General features: G+C 48.4%; 1 protein-coding gene across 3 annotated transcripts in view; it reads right to left on the reverse strand.

The window, feature by feature from the left end:
* Positions 1–2,666: 2,666 nt before the first annotated feature.
* The window catches only part of LOC129384665 (uncharacterized), a 173,030-nt gene continuing 155,591 nt past the window's right edge, over positions 2,667–20,105 (reverse strand). For all 3 annotated transcript variants that reach the window (XM_055070267.1, XM_055070265.2, XM_055070266.1), the window contains exon 8: positions 2,667–2,768. In XM_055070267.1, the coding sequence (XP_054926242.1) occupies positions 2,748–2,768 (21 nt within the window). In that variant the 3' untranslated portion in view covers positions 2,667–2,747. The remainder of the gene's footprint in view (positions 2,769–20,105) is intronic.

Here is a 20,105-nt window from a genome sequence, read left to right on the forward strand (position 1 = left end):
GGAAAATACGATCACTCGGCAGCATTGGTAGCACTAGACCGTACGAGTACAAGTCGAAAAAGCACCAAACCATAAAAACATGAAATATTTCCATATAGATCAATTCTAACATACTGCCTAATTGCACTAACTGTCAAATCGGTGCCACGTAAATTGCTGCCATATCATGAGAAGCAAAACGTACAAAGATTTTACAAATATATTGCATCCTGAACGAACGCCCTTTGGGTCAAACTACGGTCCTGAAGGATCGTATAAACACCGGCGATGCAGCACCTGTTCGCCGACGCCCATACCGGGTGCCTGCCTAGGGTGTCTGCCTGGTGAGTGACAAGTTATTCAGAGCGAAGTTGACAAAATGCTTGGCAAATGGATTATTGAACACTCTTCCAGCCCGTGGGCTTCCCCTGTTACTCTCTTCAAACAGAAAGACAACAGCTGGCGATTCTGCGTTGACTATCGTCACCTAAACACGATCACCAATAAAGATGTATACCCACTTCCCCGCATTGACGATGCTCTGGATTGTCTCCACGGTGCCACGTATTTTTCATCGCTAGACATTGGCTCTGGATATTGGCGAATTGCCATGGATGAAATGGACCATGAGAACTCCATATTCATCACACCATACGGCCTATATCAGCTCAGGGTACAGCCTTTCGGCTTGTGCAATGCCCCGGCGAACTTTGAACGAACGATGCCGGTGGTACGTCAATGATGGCATGACGACAACGTTGTGACGATGGTAGTGATGGAGCTGGAATCACAGCGATGGCACGACGATGGTTAGATGAGTATTCTAAAAGGATTAGACTGGTTTCACGACGACGACGTGACGTCAGTGATATGACGAATATGGAATTAAAGTAATTGTACACGATGACAGCGCGCCCTTGACGACATGACACTGGGATGGCAAAGACGGAATGACGACGATGGTGGGATGACAATGGGATGGGACAGCGGAATCCCTACAACAAAGTGACAGTTAAACGACTACCGGGAATTTCGCGCTCTGAGGCAACGACGCAAAAATACAATGACACGACGCCGATGGAATGAATGTGATGGACAGATCACGAGTTCTTTATGATGACAGTATGACGATGACGGCACAAAGATGATGGCTTGATGGCGAATAAATGACGTGCAGTGACAGTGTTAGATTGAAGACCGCTGAAGGAAGATGACAAGATGGAAAAGAAGGAATTCTGACACTGATAGATTGACGATGGCAGCTTAAGAACAATGGCGTGTTGGTGTTGGAGCTCACGTTCGCGCTTAAGTGCGTCACTATTCACAGCATCTTCTATGTTAGTTTTCAATATGTCCGGTGCCGGCCAACGATCCAAGACTTCAGTCAGCGTGGATGAGAATGGTACAATGACGGCAAAATCACGGCATTCCCTTTAGCATTTACCACACAATCAGCGTGACTTACGTGACCCGTCTTAATTCACGCTGTATCCTGCATTAGCTTGAGCTATGTGTGGTGCCAGCAAATCATGCACGGCGATTGCCAGGAGCCAGCAGGGATGACAGTGGTGCGACGACGGAGTAATTACGACATTGATTTCAGCGTGACTTATGTATTCAGCAAGAGCTATTCCGCAAAAGAAGGAGAAGGAACAGCCGCGGGAAATCGGAAAAGACAAATAACGTTTCGCTTTATTAAAGACAAAAAGCATGCAGCACAGTTAATGAGAGACGTCGCACTCCTCCTCCCATCATACAGGCTCAATCCTCTGAAACCAACAATAACAGTACAAAATCACTTTTCATATGCAAGATTCATTGGCAATGCTTAAAAAAGCACAATGACACAAAACCGTCCTGAATTGCGGGCTATCGTTAAAATCTTGGTTCATGCACCTTATTGTTGTTTGTAGGCATTAAAATTAGATACCACCCGCTCTGCATGTTATTAAAAGCCCGCAAGGAAGCAATCTCTTTTAGACGTCGCTGCCTTAGCGCGCGTTTAATGCTTTTCAGCGACCAAATTATGTTTCGCAGCTCATAAAAAATTTTTAAATTAGTGCTCATGCGACAGTTTATACTTGGCGTTTGTACAAGTACTAGTCTACTCCCTCTGCTGAGCCGTACCTACACTGAACGAACTTCCTGCTTGCATCATGAATTACCCGAGAGAAACACAACTGCTACAATAAATGCTAAATGCGCTAATATGTTTTGCTCTTCTCAGAAAAACATGAGCTCATGTCCGAAAATGAGAAAGGACCAAAATCAGTGCGCATAAATTACCTGGAGACTATTGGTACCTATGCAAGAAATTATATAGACTCTAGCTATGCAGAAATATGAGCTTCACCGGATGATCCAATCAATCAGAGAATTGCGGTAACAGCAAAGTTAGTTCTTTTTCATGCCTTATTGCTTCAATTGTGTCTGAGTCAACCTACTGATGAATCAATTGTTGATTTGTTTAATATAACATTTGCATACATTCAAATTATTTTGTTTCTGTACCACAAGGAAATTTATGACTAGCAGTTATGGGAAATTGGACAGTCGCGCAGCATCGCTTGATGGCTCAGCGTCAGAGCTGGAAACTTCACAACTGCAGACCGTTTTCACTTAGCAGATGGACCTGTAAAGGGTTCAGTGAATACATGAACACAGAAAAAAGCAGAGTGTAGGCCAAACGTAGCGAACCTTTATTGTATGGCATTGTAAACTGAAGAGCATGTAGGAAAGCGCCACTGAGATGACTTGCTTGTTTTTTCTTATCCAAGATAGTTGACAACCTGAAAAAAAAGTTTTTTCAAACGTACTCGCTTAGTACAAAACATAACCATAGAGCTAATGTTTAGAATGAATTGCATCGACATCTCTATACCGAACGTAGTGTCGAGACACTTTGATTATTTTTTTAATGTGGTACAGACTCTGAAACCCTCAATAAGTGTGCTTAGTGTACGAGCTCAGTCACCCACTGGTGCTGGGGAACACTCTCATAGGCAAACTTCGAAGGTACAACGCTAGTTCAATGTCATATCACGTTTGCACTGCACCAGATTTCTTTTTTTCTTTAACTTCTTCAATCGCAATATTTTCTCCGTTTCCTCCTACATGGACCAAGCATTCTCTTCCTACTCCTATAATGCGGCTACCTGAGTGTCACTGATTGTTAAAACCAAACTGAGTGTTAGAAACCCGATGCCATCACTATGTATGTACCCCTCCTCAATTTTCTGATAAACTTGCAGAACATACACGTACTACATGCTTGCACGCGATGTACCTCTCCTCAATTTGCTGATAAACTGGAAGAACATACATGTGATACATACTTGGCACCAGGACCTGACCATAGTCACTGACCATGATGATCTATAAATCATGTGTTCTTTTTGCCACTTGCTGCAACATGCGTGGTGATGAGGCACTTGAGTAAGCTTTCAGGAAAGCATTCAACACCTTAATGAAAAGCGTACCTAACCTACTGATGGTTTTTGTGAATTACGAGAAAAATAACTTTAATGGCGGAGCTTAATGGGTGTAGGGTGCTGCTGCTGAGCCGCACGCCGCAGACTCGATTTCCGCCTGCCCTGACAACATTGCAGTGTAGGTGTTAGGTGAAAAATTTGACCTGCAAATACTTTCGGCTCGCGCTAAAGAATTCTAAGTTCTCGAAATAACTCGAACCCTTGCACTACGGATCTTCTTGAATACTTCCTGTGTTCACTCGGACGCAAGGTTCCAGCATTATGACTCGCTGGAGGCTTTTAGTTTACCTATTCTACGTCATTGCTGTCTTACAGTTATGTGACATTCCGAGACCTACAAAAATAATTTCGGAGAAAGCTTGAGCGGCAGCATTTATTGTTACCATTTAACGGTAACCATTTAACGGTAACCATTTAATGGTAACGGTAATTTAACGATAATTTAACGCTAACCATTTAACGAGACGAAACAGAGAAGTCCACTGGCCACTAACGACACCTTTACTGATGTGGCAACAACCACAAACGTCGTTCACGTCGTCTTCTACATCCATCGAGACCGCAAAGGGGCGCCCAATCTCATTATGAAGATTGTGGAAGGATCATGAAAAACAAGCTTGGAAATATCCGCTCCCTGAAACATGCACCGTCCCGATGCTCAAACAGAATTGAATCAGGTCACGAAACCGACAATTGTAGAAGAAAAAAGATAACGCATGGAAAAAAGCACACAAAAAGAGTCGACATGAGATTACAGAAAAGGTAAGTCACCGTGAGTAATATGGCTTCATCGCAACCATGTGCACGACTTTTGGCACAGGTTCACGGTGGGAGCACCGTGAAGAGTCTGATCTGATCACTGTGCAGTTCATTTTGTTTAGGCGTCGAAAAGCAACGTGTGGACCAATGTGGTGGCGTATGAGCTTTTCGTAGCGCCCTGCAAGATCTATGGTTCTCCACTCGCAGATATGATAGCCAGGGTTGTACACGACCTCTCTGTGAGGAAGGTTGTAATAGTGGCATCAGAACTTCGTTTACACTGAATACGTGACGCACAAGCTGTCGCACAGCTCCTTTTGTGCGTTCGGGCACTGAGTCAGTATCCGGGAGAGCAGCTGTGCATGCGTAAGGCAACAGCATGGCGTCCAACGTGTGTGTAACTGCACATCCATACAGTAAGCGAAAAGCAGTGAATTCTTTGGTTTCCTGAAGCGCAGTATTATTAGCGAATGTTACGTATGGGAACACATCACCCAAGTTCTGGTGACATGCCCGTGTTCAGTCCATTGGGGGCTGGTCAAAGATCCTCTGCTGGTCAAAATCAATCTGGAGCTTCTCCCCCCCCCCCCCCCCTACAGCGTGCCTCATAATGAAATCGTGGTTTTGGTACGTAAAAACCGATTCAATTAAATTCAGTTGTTGTGGCCATCGACGACGTTTATGGAGACCATGTCTCATCATTATCAATTCTATTGTTTAAGCGGTCGGTTAGGCCACTGATTTGCGAATGTTACGCAGTAGTTTTTCGCCGTGAAGGGCCACTTAGATGCATAAATTCGTGCACAAGCTGTGCTGTGAAGTCTGCGCCGCAATTCATGATGACTACGCCTGGCGCACTATGGCGGAGAGGTAACAATGTTCTGAACGAAAAATAGCGCAATATCGGAGATGGTGACTCGCGGAACGGTCTTGGTTTCACAGTACCGGGTAATATAGTCAAAGGCGACCACACTGCATCCGTTGACAGCAGAAACGATTGGAAATGGACCGAGTAAGTCAACAACAACGTTCTCAAATGGACCGCATGGGCGATTAACAGGCTTTTGAAAACTAGCTGGTAGCATTGGCGCAACGACGTGGCGTTGACAGACACGGCACGTCTACAGGTAGCGTTCCGTAGTCTTCAGTAATTTAGTCCAATAGTACGTCTGGCGAACTCTGGTCAATTTGCGCGTAAAGTCCAAGTAGCCAGAAGAAGGTTCGTCGTGACAGGCGCGAAAGATCTCTGCGCGGAACTTTGAGCAGAGTACAAGGAGATATATGGTGTCATTAGGCTGGAAATGTTACTTGTTAAGAACGTCATTGCGAAGGCCAAACGATCGTGCCTGGCATGCGAATTCTCAAGGAGGTTGCGAAGTGCATCCCTCAAGCTAGTGGTTTAGTGGCCACAGCTGTGCGCCTTCTCAAGGCTTTTTGGGTGAATGTAATAGTACCAAAGCAGCAAGAAAACAATTCCCCTTTGAGATTGGTGCCGCCAGTGGCAATAGGACGGCGAGCCAGACACTCCGCATCGCTGTTCCTTACCCGGCTTGCGCTCAATGGTAACATCAAGCTCTTGTTATCGAAAGCTCCATCGAGCTAGAGGTCCTGAGAGATCTTTTATATTCCCCAGCCAACACCGAGAACGTTGGTTGCGTACAACATGAAAAGGCCGGCCTTGCAGCTCAGGCTGAAACTCTGCACCTTGCACATAATCTTGATTAATAGCGATAACCGAAATTCCTGACATCAAAGCTGATTAGCGCCAAGGAAGAACTTAAATGAAGCTAGACAAATCGTGATCTTAATAGAGTAATACTACGGTGCCTAACTTTCTGAAAAATATTCCGCACAGATTTTGGAATCTCTTTCGTGCGGACAATGTAGTCACGTCAGAATGGCCCCATGACGAAAATGTCGCTCAAGCTAATTCATACAACAAGCATTTCCAATCAGTATTTAGCATAGGTAACGATTATGTTCCCCAGTCACTCCAATAGGTTGCAGCATTAATCGACTAAACATAACTGACACGGGAATCTTTAAACTTCTACTTGGTTTACGAAAGAAAAAAATCTAATGGTCCTGACGTTGTCAATAATAAATTCCTAAAGAGATACGCAGAACGCTACAGCAGATTTCTTGGAAATTTCTATTACATGTCACTTTCAATTGCGTGTGTGCCAGACAACTGAAAAAAAGAGTGAAGAGAATACGAACGCATAAATCAGGTGACACTAACTCTCCTGCCAACTACAGACCCATATCACTAATTAGTACATCACGAAAGATAATAGAACATACAATTTTAGGACACGTGACGGTATACATTGAAGACAATAGGTAGTGGAGTCGGAAGCGTCGCAGAAGCAACGGGGGAAGAACTTCGGGGCGAACTTGAATTCCAGGAGGTGTTTCGAGGCGGGGACGGCCACGTCAGTGACGAAAAACGTGACCGATTCGGGCGCCGCAGAAACAGACCGGCCTGTCGTCAAGTGTACGCCAGTACGATCGATTTCGGGCAGTGTAGGGATAACGAGCAGTGTAAGTGGACTGCGATAGGGCCGATGCATAGGAGCAGGACCGTTGTCAGGACGACTCAAGGAGCAGGCGCTGGGAAGACCCATCTGAGCGATGTCCTGGCGAACCACGGACTGAATCAGCGATATCGTCTATGCAGTGTTGTTCCAAGACGTCTGTTGAGGCAAGACCGGAAACGCTGCTTCATGTTCACGGTGTACAATGCGGGTCATGTTTTCGCTTGGCAGTGGCAAGCTAGATTGGTCGGTGGGGCCGGTACAAGAATAGGTCGCTGCAGTATTTGGTAGCCAAGTAAACTGATTGTGTATACGGCGACTCTTCGCCTCCTCGAACCGGCGGCATTCCTTTATGACGGCGCCGACAGTCGCTAGGTTTCTCAAGGCAAGAATGTTGAATGCGTCGTCCACGATGGCTTTGATAATGTGTCCAACTTTGTCCTCCTCTGGCATGGACGGAGAGAGGGCAAGGACGTCTTGAATTAGGAGACATACGGCTCGGTAGCAGTTTGAGCACGTGCTTGGTGGCTAGTTGCCAAGGAGTCGGATGGCCAAAAACGTCGGACAGCTTCTCTCAAAACAATTCCCAGCTGGTTAGCTCTTCCTCGTGTGTGTAAAACCACGTTCACGGTGTTCCGTCGAGGTACAACATGACATTGGCCAGCATTATGGTTGGATTCTGCCTGTTAACCTTGCTGACGCGCTCATATATCTTCTACCATTTGTCTCGTTAGCAACATTGTTGCCTGTGAACTTGCTCATGTTTTGCGGCGTAGGTAGATCAACGTACTCGGCATGCGTAGTCAGCATTGCAGCTTTAGACGCGTTGCTTTCCACTGGAAGCATGTTCCCAGGCTGGTGAGACGTCCGCTGTGGAGCTCCGTGGCAAAGGCACTTACCCAGCACCTCCACCAAATATCACGGGTATAAAACTATTGACACGTGAACTTATTTTAATCGGACGACCACGTTTCACCGCCTAACAAATGTTATCCCACGACGCGGGACGCGCCTGCATGTATCCGATGTTTCTGGAAAGTTATCAACGCTTCTTTCCGGCTGTCTGTTGTCGCCGAACCTTGTGTTATCTGATTTCATCGCCTGACGCGAATGGTGTAGAACTTCGTGGAAGGCACGCGGGTACCAACGATTAGTCTGGAAGATTCGACGACTGCTGTATAAAAGCCGACGCGCTTGACCCGCTGATCAGATTTTCGACGATCGCCGACCGTGTTCACCGCTATCGTTGTGCTATACGTTTAGCCTGTTTTGTGGGCACAATTTTGCCCAATAGAATAGGTTTTGTAGTTCACAGTATTGCTACTGTGTTCATACGTCACTCCACGTGACATCTGGTGGAGGTGCTCTGCGTTCATGTACCGAACGCCCCCGCCAAGCCGCGATCCAAGCCCGCAACCCGAGGACAAAACAGAGATCGCCCAAGACAAGCGTGCTAGCCGCAAACTGCAAGGACTGCCCACAGAGCACGGGCTTCTACCTGAAACGATAAAGAAGATCGTGGCCAAGGCAACCCCAATGGCTGCCCCAGCGTCTCCCGTTATTCTGCAACAACCTCCGGACCCACCGACGTTCCACGCAGCAGCTACTGAAGACCCGGAATCCTGGCTGGAGACCTACGAACGAATCGCGACTTTCATCAACTGGGACTCGGATGACAAGCTGCGGCATGTATACTTTGCCTTAGAAGACGCCGCCAGAACGTGGTTTGAGAACCGGGAGTCGACCATGACAACATGGGACCTATTCCGTAGCGGCTTCCTGCGCACCTTTACGAGTGTCGTGCGCAAGGAAAGGACCGAAGCCATGCTGGACGCCCGAGTGCAGCTACCTAATCACAACGTTGCCATATTCACGGAAGAAATGAACCGTCTATTCCGCCACGAAGACCCGGATATGCCTGAGGAGAAGAAAGTCCACCTTCTCATGCGTGGTGTTAAGGAAGAACTTTTTGGCGCAATGATACGAAGCCCACCGAAGACCGTAGAAGCATTTCTTCGCGAGGGCACCAGCATCGAGAAGACACTCGAAATGCGGAACCGGCAATTCAACTGCCACACGAACTCTACCAACTACCCAGGAAATCAATCACTGGCCACCTTCGATCGGCGCGAGACTATCAGAGCGGTCGTACGGGAAGAGCTGCAGAAGTTGTACCCTAGGTCGCAACCTCAAGTAGCCTCAATCACCGAAATCGTCAAAGATGAGCTTGAGCGATCCCTTGGAGTTCCCGAGGTACAACCACAATCATCGCAGCCCCAAGCAGAAGCGATGACCTACGCCACCTTCGCCCGCCATCAAGGTCCCCCTTCACGACTACGCCAGGGCCCTGTAGCGCCACAATTCCGTCGACCACCGCCGCCGCCGCCAGCACGCCCACCCGTCGCCCAGCGCAGCTACCCGAGGAAAATAGACGCTTGGCGCGCTCCTGACGACCGCCCGCTCTGCTACTACTGCGGCGAAGCCGCAATGTGTACCGTCCATGCCCATACCGCGACCTAGGATTGCGAGGGTTCGCCGTCAACGCACCGCGCCCTCGGGAAGGTGAACGCCCTCGTGACATCGCCGACTACCTCGCCGCTACTCAGTGGAGCCTTCGACGGCCGTCCCGGTCGCCGTCGCCAGGCCGCTACCTGTCACCGCAGCGCCGTCCATGCACTGGCTCAGCACGGGGCGGCTCTGCGAGCCCATATACGGAAAACTAAAAGCAGCAATCGATGAAGGTGCGGTTGCTGTCCATCGAATTAACGAACATCCTCCGCCTCCGACGAATACGCCGAAAATCCTGTCTAGACGACATGTCAACGAGACGCCGCCATCCCGACGAAGTCTGGAAGCAAAGAATACGCTGACGAAAGATGACCTGACGACGCCGCGTATCAGCCACAGGCCAACTCGACGCAGCCTTGATCCGACGCCAAGACCTAACTGTAACACAAGACAAAGAACCACCGACCTCGACGTGCTTCTTGACGGCCACGCAGTCACCGCCTTAGTAGACACGGGAGCCGATTACTCCGTCATGAGTGGACGCATCGACGCCCAGTTGAAGAAAGTTAAGACCGCATGGTAAGGCCCTCAAATTCGGACCGCTGGAGGACACCTCATCCCGCCGACTGAAAGCTGCACGGCAAGAATAACCATTCATGACCGGACTTACCCTGCCGCCTTCGTTATCCTCCAACAGTGTTCACGAGACGTCATTCTCGGTATGGACTTCCTGAACCAACACGGCGCAATCATAGATCTGAAGTCGAAGTCAATAACGCTGTCGGAAGATAAAGCGATACCGCCGTCGAGCCCTCGTAGTCACCACGCCTTGAGTGTGGTCGAAGGTCAAGTGAGCATCCCGCCTCGCTCCAGCATTGTTATTTCGGTTGGCACCGAAACACCCGCTGACGTAAAAGGCGTCATCTGAGGCGACCAACGTCTACTGCTCGACTGAGCAAGAGGGGTCGCTCGATTGCACGGAAGAAACACCAAAGTGTTGATGACAAACTTCAGCCAGGAGATCAAGCACATCAACAAGGGCACGACAATCGCATAAATCGAAGAAATTCTGGAAACCAGCAATGCGCTTGTCCTCTCGGATTCTGCCGCATCTACCCCGATGACCGAAGTTCCCGAACCAGACTTCGACATTGATCCAAGTATCCCCACGATTAAGCAACAACAGCTCAGAACTCTACTTCGACGATACAAAGAGTGCTTTTCGACGTCATCAAGTATTCGACAAACAGTCGCAAAGCATCGCATAATAACCGAAAAGTGCGCTCGACCACTCCGCCAGAGCCCTTATCGAGTTTCTACGCGAGAACATGAAGTTATAAGGCACCCAGTCGACGAAATGATGCGCGACGACATCATCCAGCCGTCAAAAAGCCCGTGGGCATCTCCTGTAGTCTCGGTGAAGAAAAGGACGGAACCCTACGTTTCTGCGTCGATTATTGTCGTCTGAACAAGATCACGAAGAAGGACGTATACCCCCTCCCACGGATAGACGACGCATTGTATCGGCTCTGCAACGCTAAATACTTCTGGTCGATGGACCTCAAGTCTGGCTATTGACAAATAGAAGTAGATGAAAGAGATCGTGAAAAGACCGCCTTCATCACCCCAGACGGCCTGTACGAGTTCAAGGTTATGCCATTTGGACTGTGCTCGGCGCCTGCAACGTTCTAGCGCGTGATGGGCACAGTTTTAGCAGGATTGAAGTGGCAGACCTGTCTTGTTTACTTGGATGACGTCGTCGTCTTCGCCGGAAATTTCGACGATGACCTTAAGCGGCTTGCGACAGTATTAGAGGCCATCAAGTCATCAGGGCTCACTCTGAAGCTGGAAAAGTGCCGCTTCGCTTACGATGAGCTTCTGTTACTAGGCCACGTCATCAACAATTCTGGAGTGCGCCGCCACCTGCAGAAAACAGCTGCCATCGCAAAGTTCCCGCAGCCCATCGACAAGAAGGCAGTGCGCAGATTCCTTGGCATGTGTGCATACTACAGGGGCTTTGCGAAGGACTTTTCACGCATCGCGGAGCCGCTAACGCCTCTAACCAAATGTGATGTCGAGTTCAAGTGTGAAACGCCGCAGGCCGATGCATTTCAAGAACTCAAACGACGCATGCAGTCGCCGCCGGTACTTGCACACTTCGACGAGAACACCGATACCGAAATCCACACTGATGCCAGTAGCCTAGGCCTCGGTGCCGTCCTAGTCCAGAAAAAGACGGACTTGAACGGGTGATCTCTTATGCTAGCCAGTTGCTGTCAAAAGCAGAAGGCAATTATTCGACGACCGAAAAGGAATGCCTCGCCATCATTAGGGCTACAGCAAAATTCCGCCCTTAGCTATATGGGAGGCCATTAAAAGTGGTCAGCGACCATTACGCATTCTGTTGGCTAGCTATCTTAAAGGACCCTTCAGGACGGCTGGCATGGTGGAGCCTCAGACTACAAGAATACGACGTCACTGTAGCCTACAAGCCCGAGCGAAAACACTCAGATGCCGATTGCCTATCACGCGCCCCCATTGACCCGCCGCCGCAAGCTGACGAGGATGACGACGCCTTTCTTGGAATAGTAAGCGCGGAAGACTTCGCCGAGCAGCAACGAGGAGACCCGGAGCTAAAAGCCCTTGTCGAGTATTTGGATGGGCACACCGACGTTGTCCCTAGGGCGTTTAAGCGTGGATTGTCTTCGTTCACGCTTCAAAAAACTTACTCCTGAAGAAGAACTTCTCACCAGTCCGCGCCAACTACCTTCTTGTGGTTCCGTCGGCGCTGCGTCATGAAGTACGGCATGCCCTACATGACAATCCGACCACTGGGCACCTAGGTTTCTCATGGACGCTATCGAGGATACAAGAAAGGTACTACTGGCCGCACCTAACCGCCGATGTCGCCCGTTACGTCCAAACATGCCGAGACTGTCAGCGACGCAAGACACCACCAACAAGGCCAGCGGGAATACTGCAGCCGATCAAGCCTCCTTACCGACTTTTTCAGCAGATCGGGATGGACTTGTTGGGACCGTTTCCGACATGAACTTCCGGAAATAAGTGGATCGTCGTGGCGACGGACTATCATACCCACTTCGCTGAAACTAAAGCTCTACCGAAAGGCAGCGCAGCCGAAGTGGCGAAATTTTTCATCGAAAACATCCTGCTGCGATATGGTGCTCCAGAAGTCCTCGTCACCGACAGACGAATGGCTTTTACAGCAGAGCTCACGCAAGCCCTCCTGCAATACAGCCAGACAAGTCACAGGAGGACAACTGCCTACCACCCGCAGACGAATGGTCTCACGGAGCGCCTGAACAAGACCCTCGCCGACATGCTAGCAATGTACGTCGACGTCGAGCACAAGACGTGGAATGCGGTCCTGCCGTACGTAACATTCGCTTACAACGCGGCGGTGCAAGAAACAACAGAGATGACGCCATTCAAGCTACGGCAGGAACCCGACGACGACGCTCGACGCCATGCTGCCGCACTTCACTGACGAGGAGAATCTTGACGTCACTACCTACCTCCAGCGCGCCGAAGAAGCCCGACAGCTCGCCCGCCTGCGGATCAAGAAACAGCAGAGGACTGACAGCCGACACTACAACCTCCGACGACGCTTTGCCGAGTACCAGCCCGGCGACCGTGTTTGGGTATGGACACCGATACTCCTACGAGGACTCAGTGAGAAACTACTGCGACGCTATTTCGGTCCCTACAAGGTCGTCCGACGTATTGGCGCACTGGACTATGAGACGGCATTTCGCATTCACAACGGCGCCGCGCACGATCTGAAGTGGTCCACGTGGTGGCCTTAAACCCTTTTACGGACTAATACGAACTTCCTTAGTTTGTTATTTAGTTTGCTACGAGTGCTTTTCTTTATTACTTTCGTTTGTTTGCAGCATTGGGTCGATGCTTTCTAAGAGGGGGGTATTGACACGTGTACTTATCATTATCGGGCGACCACGTTTCGCCGCCTAACAAATGTTATCGCACAGCGCGGGTCGCGCCTGCTTATATCCGAAGTTTCTGGAAAGTTATCGATGCTTCTATCCGGCTGTCTGTTGTCGCCGAACCTTGTGTTATCTGATTTCATCGCCTGACGCGAATGGTGTAGAACTTTGTGGAAGGCACGCGGGTCCCAACGATTAGTCTGGAACATTCGACTACTGCTGTATAAAAGCCGACGCGCTTGACCCGCTGATCAGATTTTCGACGATCGCCGACCGTGTTCGCCGCTATCGTTGTGCTATACGTGTAGCCTGTCTTGTGGACGCAGGTTCGCCCATAAAAGTTATTGACGACTGCTGTATAAAAGCCGACGCGCTTGACCCGCTGATCATATTTTTGACGATTGCCGACCATGTTCGTCGCTGTCGTTGTGCTATACGTGTAGCCTGTTCTGTGGACACAGGTACGCCCAATAAAAGTTTGTCGTTCACAGTATTGCTACTGTGCTCTTCATACGTCACTCCATGTGACACTATTTAGACGATGTATTTATGAAAGATACATAAACCGAAGCTGATAACCACGAGAGGCTGTTGCCACTTCTTCGTCTTTACCGTCGCAGTCATTGTCGTCTTTTGCCACCGTAATAATATACTAACAAATAACCAGCGCTGGTTTCGACGCGGGGTGTGAAAAGTTACATAGTTAACTGAAGTTATACATGATCTAGGATGTACAACTGACCATCGCGGTCAAACAGAGATAATATTTCTAGATATTTTCAGAGCGTTCCATTGTGCTTGTGTCCCAATAAGCTAAGTGAAATATTAGCTGCAATTATTGCAAGCGGAATCATTAAAGCTTTGATTGGGGATTTTTTGTCGCAACGTTCCCTGTTTGTCTATCGCGTTGAAGCATCGTCTTATGTAGTTCCTATGATGTCATGCCTCCCTCAAGGCTTGGTCTTATTGTCCTTGCTCTTTTTAACCTACATTTATAACTTCATCCCTAATACTGAATGTAACATAAGGCTTTTTACAGATGATTCCACTATATATTGTTACGAATGAAGAATGGGTTTATTTAGAGTGAAAATGTCAGAGAAGACATGGGATGGTCCGAAACTGTCGATCACGCCGAAAACCTCGCGCTGCTTCTTCTTTCTCTTTCACACTCCTCCGGTGCTGCGTTACATTTTCTTACGGGGCAGAGGAAGCTCACCGAGCGAGTCAGAGTGTGCGTTGATGGTACGGTTTCAATCGTGAGACCTGCACAACTTGCGTGAACGGCGGTTATTAGCCGTCACTTTAGCGATGACATAGCTCACTTCACTTAAGCATTTGAGAATGCCGAATGGGCTCGAATACTTGGAGAGGAGCTTTTGGCAAAGTCCCCTTTTTCCGAAATGGTGTCCTCAGCCACACGAAGTCACGGGTGGCGAATCTGACGGGCAGATGTTGTGCGTCGTAGCGAGCCTTAGTCTGAAAATTCGTCGATAGGGTTCTGAGCCGGGCAAGTCGACGTGCTTCTTCAGCCCGACACAATATCTGCGTGACAGAAGCGTCGTCGTCAGGTGAAAAAGGAAGTATGGTATCGAGAAAACTTTGATGATGGCGAGCGTAGAGGAGAAAGAAAAGTACGCATCCTGTGACTTCATGCTTCGATGTGTCGAAGGCATACGTGATGAATGGTAATACGGCATCCCAATTCTTGTGATCAGCTGAGACATACATTGAAAGCATGTTGACGAGGGCACGATTGATGCTCTCAGTTCGACCTTTGGTTTGCGGATGGTAAGGCATGGAATGACGATACTGAGTTCTAAAAAGGCGCAGCAGCTCTTCCACGACGTCAGCGGTGAACTGCCGGCCGCGATCGCTTATCACCACACGAGGGGCTCCGTGGCGGAGGGTAAACGAATGCAAAAGAAACTCCAAAACATCGGATGCTGCAGCTGAGACAAGTGCCAATGTTTCAGTACAACGGGTTAAATAATTCACGCTCACGATTATCCAACAGCAGCCAGTGGACGACTTGGGGAAGGGACCGAGTAAATCTATACCCACTTTCTCACAAGGTGAATTTGGCGGTTTAATCGGTTGGAGAGTTCCTGCAGGAGCTGTAGTCGGCTCTTTGCGGCGTTGGCAGACATCACAGCTGGTGGCGCACTGCTTGGTTGTCTTCCACGATTGAGGCCAATAGAAACGCTGTCGGAGGCGGTGGAGCGTTCGAGCGAATTCAAGGTGACCGGATGTAATGTCGTCGTGCATGACCCGAACTACAACAAGGGTCAGGCGTTTTGGGACGACGAGCAGCAGCGTTGCACCGTTGTTTGAATAATTCTTGTGGTAAAGCAGACCGTCACGAACCACAAATGGCGTATCCCGTTCATATCTGTCGGTCACATCAATAATCGACTGTAGTGAAGGGTCGCGGTGTTGTTCGTTCTTGAAGAACGCAAAGCTAGCAAAGTCTGATGAGATTGCAGTTAAGTAGTCGTCGAAAGCGTCATCATCAGTACCCTCGCTCTTAGAGAAAAGAGAAGATAAGCAGTCGGCTTCTGTGTGGCACCGACCACTCTTATAAGCAACATAAAAGTCATATTCTTGAAGACGCAAGGCTTACCGAGCCAACCTCCCGGCTGCGTCGGTTGGCTTGGTGGCCATATAATGAAATAAAAACTTACGAAGGCCATCTCAGCCTAAACAGAAACCTCAATGCGATAAATGACTGATACGAATAATGGCAAATGTTTATCATTATCAACAAGTCAGTGTCAATGACGGTAACAATAACGAAGAATACCTCATAATTCATTTACTTCCTTAATGACACAGCAGTGACTAAAATTCAGCAACACAAGTATCTAGGACTAACTCTAGCATATGACCTGAATTGAAACAAACATATTGCCATCATCACCCCAGTAACAACTCGTAAGCTATTCTTCCCTAAAAGGTCCCTGAAGGATGCTCCGAATGGCGTCAAACACCAATGTTACAAATCCTTTGTACGGCCGGTACTGCAACACGATAATACGGTTTGGTTTCCTCACACAAAGACTAACATAACCGAACAGGAAAAAGTTCAAAGAAAAGCGATATGGTTTATTTGTAATCAATAAAAACGTAGTGACACACCCACAAAACTTCTAGCATCATCTGGATGAGCCACTCTGACAGTCAGAACAAAGCAAGCTCGATTAAAATTTATACATACCCTGCTGCAGAACGGTTTCAGCATAGATTGTTCAAAGTATACGAACTTCTCTGTGTCCCGCATTTCACGTCATAAGCATAATAAGAACGCTTGCAGTACTGACACATTCAAATACTAATTTTTCCTACTGCGGTTAGAGAGTGGAACTGCCTCGACTAATTTATAGCTAACATTATATCATCATCAACTTTTTGTAACATGATCGAAAGTAACAATCACTAAACAACTAACACAATTATCATGTTTATGCAAAATGGATGTTGCAATATCTATATGAATTTCTTATGTTCTATTAGATTGCAATACGTTACAGACTGCAAGGTTGTAAACATTTATGTTACCTTAGAGTTCTGTTACTACAGTTAGATAGCGTAACTCTTTTTTGTATTTCGTGTGCAGGTTTTTTGTTCTCTCAAATGTGCTATTGACGACGTTGTGAGCCCTCGTTGTAACAACATGCCCACCTGCTATGACCTCTGCATAGATACTAAGAGTATAGAAAATAAAAAAAAAAACTTCTCGATGGCCTACACCATTCCCAAACACTCATTTTCGGTAGCAGAGTAACTTCGCGCTGCAGATGATAGAGTGAGCCTGGTGTGCGCAATAGCCCATTCCAAACCTTGTTGTATCTGCACAACAAGAGCACCAATGCCAAAGCTGTTCGCATCTGTCTATGCCCATCACAGTTTCCAGAATTTTAAGGTAATGGAGTTGGGTCTGGAGCTCACAAAGGGCATCTTAATATCTTCCCGCCCAAACAAAAGAGATGTCCTTCGTAAGCCGAGTTAGGGGTTCAACGTGTTGTGAAAAAATCTGAATAATGCGACGGTAGCAGGTGCAAAGTCACAGAAAGCATCAGACTTCCCTATTGCTTGTAGGTGTGGGCAATTAGACAACAGTCGTAGTTTTCTCCAGGTCGGCTTCAATTCCAGTGTTACTGACGACGTGGCCAAGGAATTTGACTTCGTCGTAGCCGAAGTGGAAGTTTTCATGTTCAAGGGAGACCAGCGGTGCGAATAGCCTGAAGGGTGTTTTAAGTTTCTTGACTGGTTCTTCAAACGCAGTAGAGAAGACGTCTAAATACACGAGACAAGATGGCCACTTTGAGACAGATAGGGCGGTATTCATCATTCGCTGAAATGTGGCGGGCGGAGAACACAAGCCGAACGGGAAGACCCTAAACTTATCGACACCGTGTGTTGTAATAAAGGCAGTCTTTTCGCGTTTGCATGCATTCACTTCAATCTCCCAGTACCCACTACGCAAGTCGATAAAACAACAATAGCAGGCATATCGAAGACGATCTATGGAGTCATCGAAGCGACGCAATGGATAAATGTCTTTCTTTGTGAAGTGGTTGAGTTTGCGGCAATCCGCGCCTGGCCGTAGGCCGCCGGCTTTCTATTTCATCAACACAACCGGCAAGGCCCACGAACCAGTGGAATGTTGTATAATGTCGTCTTCGAGCACTTTCTTGAGTTGGCTCCAAATGGCATCTTGCTCCTTCAGGAAAACAGGTAGCATGCTGGTGCAGGGTCTAACAGTTGGCTGAGTAATGATTGAGTGTTTCGTCATCGGAGTCTGTATTACTGGTGATGTGGAAGCAAAACCAGATTTGAATGAGCGTAGAAGGCTGAGGAGACTCTCCTTCTGTGCCGGCGCCAGGTGTGAGCGCACATCAATGACACTGGCGAGCTTCGTGGCGTGGGTGCTGTCCGCCGACAGTTCTATCAAAGCTTGTGATGTGCCTTGTTGTTTGAAGTCGGCTATAGCACTGTGCTGAACCAAATTCTGGAATTCAAGTATGAAATCGTAACCATTATCTCCATTTGCTTGTGGTGGGGTTCAACAACACCTCTTGCGACACATCGTTGTCGACCCAGTAGTACATAAACATTCGCTACGGCGAATTAGGTGCCATTCTGATCGGACCCACACTCGACGACCACGAAGATACTACTTCCTGGTGGTGCTAAACTGTGCCATCAACAACAAACAATGCTGTTTGCTCCAACAGGCATTTACCCGGTGATATTCTTCGTTGGCTAGGGAATGTGACGAGCATGTCGTGAAGATTCATGACGGCGTGATATTACAGAAGAAGATCCATCCCCAAGGCTGTTTTCTGTAAGCAATGAGGCAGTATGATGAAAGAGCCAACAAAACAAGAACTGCGGATCTATATTGTGGCAATGCACTGCCCTGTAGTGTTAGAAGATCACCAGCGGCTGTGCCCAAGGCGTCGTAACCTTCATCAGTGGAGCTGCGAATGTAGCTCCTATAATAGAGTAATCGCCACCAGTGTGGACGAGAGCAGTAACTTGGTGACCACCAACCGGAACAATGTTGTCAGCGGAAACTATGGCATCGGGTGAAAATTCGGGAATTGGTCGCTCGCTATTCAGTCAGAAGTTGCATCGCGGGGGAAATTTCACAGTTTCACGGATAGCGGACTCACCCCCGCAGCTCGCTGTTTACTCCAGATGGGCTGGCGCCACTGTGGCTGACAGAATCGATGGAGGTGGTGTTGCGGCTAGGGCAAACAATGCCCCTAGGAGACGGTGACCAAAGTTGTCGTCACTGTGGAATCGCAAGGTGATGGTGTCCTGGAGATAGCTTCGATATTCTGACGGCGCTCGCCGTAGTGCGGGGAACGCGCGTCCGGTTGAAAGCCGCGAGAACCCATTTGGCAGAACGTACATTCAAGCTGAAGGTCACCAGCTTCACCAGTGTAGTAGCACATTAGACAATTTTCTTGCGTGCGCCACGCATCTTTCTTTATGGTGCTCTCTTGAGGGCTACTGTATGAAGCCGTACGATGAGTTTCATCGCTCGGAAACCAAGGTGTTGTCTCTCCCGTAGCAGTTGAAAAATGGACTGTAGTCAGTGCCCCCGCACGCACACCTTAAACATAAGAGATCGAGCTGGGTGAGAAGGGTTCCCTTACCTGCCAGATGTCGTCACGAACCACATCTGTAATAGCGGTAACGTTTGGTTGGCGTCTCGTTGGTGTCAACCTTTGGAGTTCTTCACCTCTCCCACACGCCATACGGAGTCTGTGCGACTTTCGTTTGCGCTTCCTGTCGCGAAGGAACAGGTGGTGACTGTGAGAGGCTCATATTTTGACGACCGCTGCCGAAACACCCTTTCCATGGCTGTTGCCTCACGAAGGAACTCCGCTGTAATTACAAAAGGATTACGTAAAAGGCCAGCAAAAAGCTGCTATTTGGCTCCACGCATCAAGAGCCACACCTTCTGCTCGGACATGGAGAGATCTGCTCGCTGAAACAGTCGAGACATAACTTCGACGAGCGCAGCAATGACCTGGTTTGGCTTCCGGTTTCGCGACGTGAGGGATTGATCGGCTTGTTCTTTCGTTTCAGCGACTGTGTAGGTGTCGCGAATCTGTGGCTCAAATTCCTGCGAACTCGTCTGTAAAGATTCGTGTTTCGTGAACCATATGCGCGCTGGATTCTCGAGTGGAAAGTAGACGTTCCGAATCTTCTTGGCGTCGTCCCTATCGTTAAAGCTGGCCAATCGTTCGAAGTCATCCAACCACTCTTGAACGTCATCGAATGCGTCACCGTAGAAAAACTGCGGCGTTCGTAGGACATAAACAGTACGCGGGACATAAGTAGCTGGCTGT

This window comes from Dermacentor andersoni, chromosome 5, assembly GCF_023375885.2.
Source record: "Dermacentor andersoni chromosome 5, qqDerAnde1_hic_scaffold, whole genome shotgun sequence".
Classification (NCBI taxonomy): Eukaryota; Metazoa; Arthropoda; class Arachnida; order Ixodida; family Ixodidae; genus Dermacentor; species Dermacentor andersoni.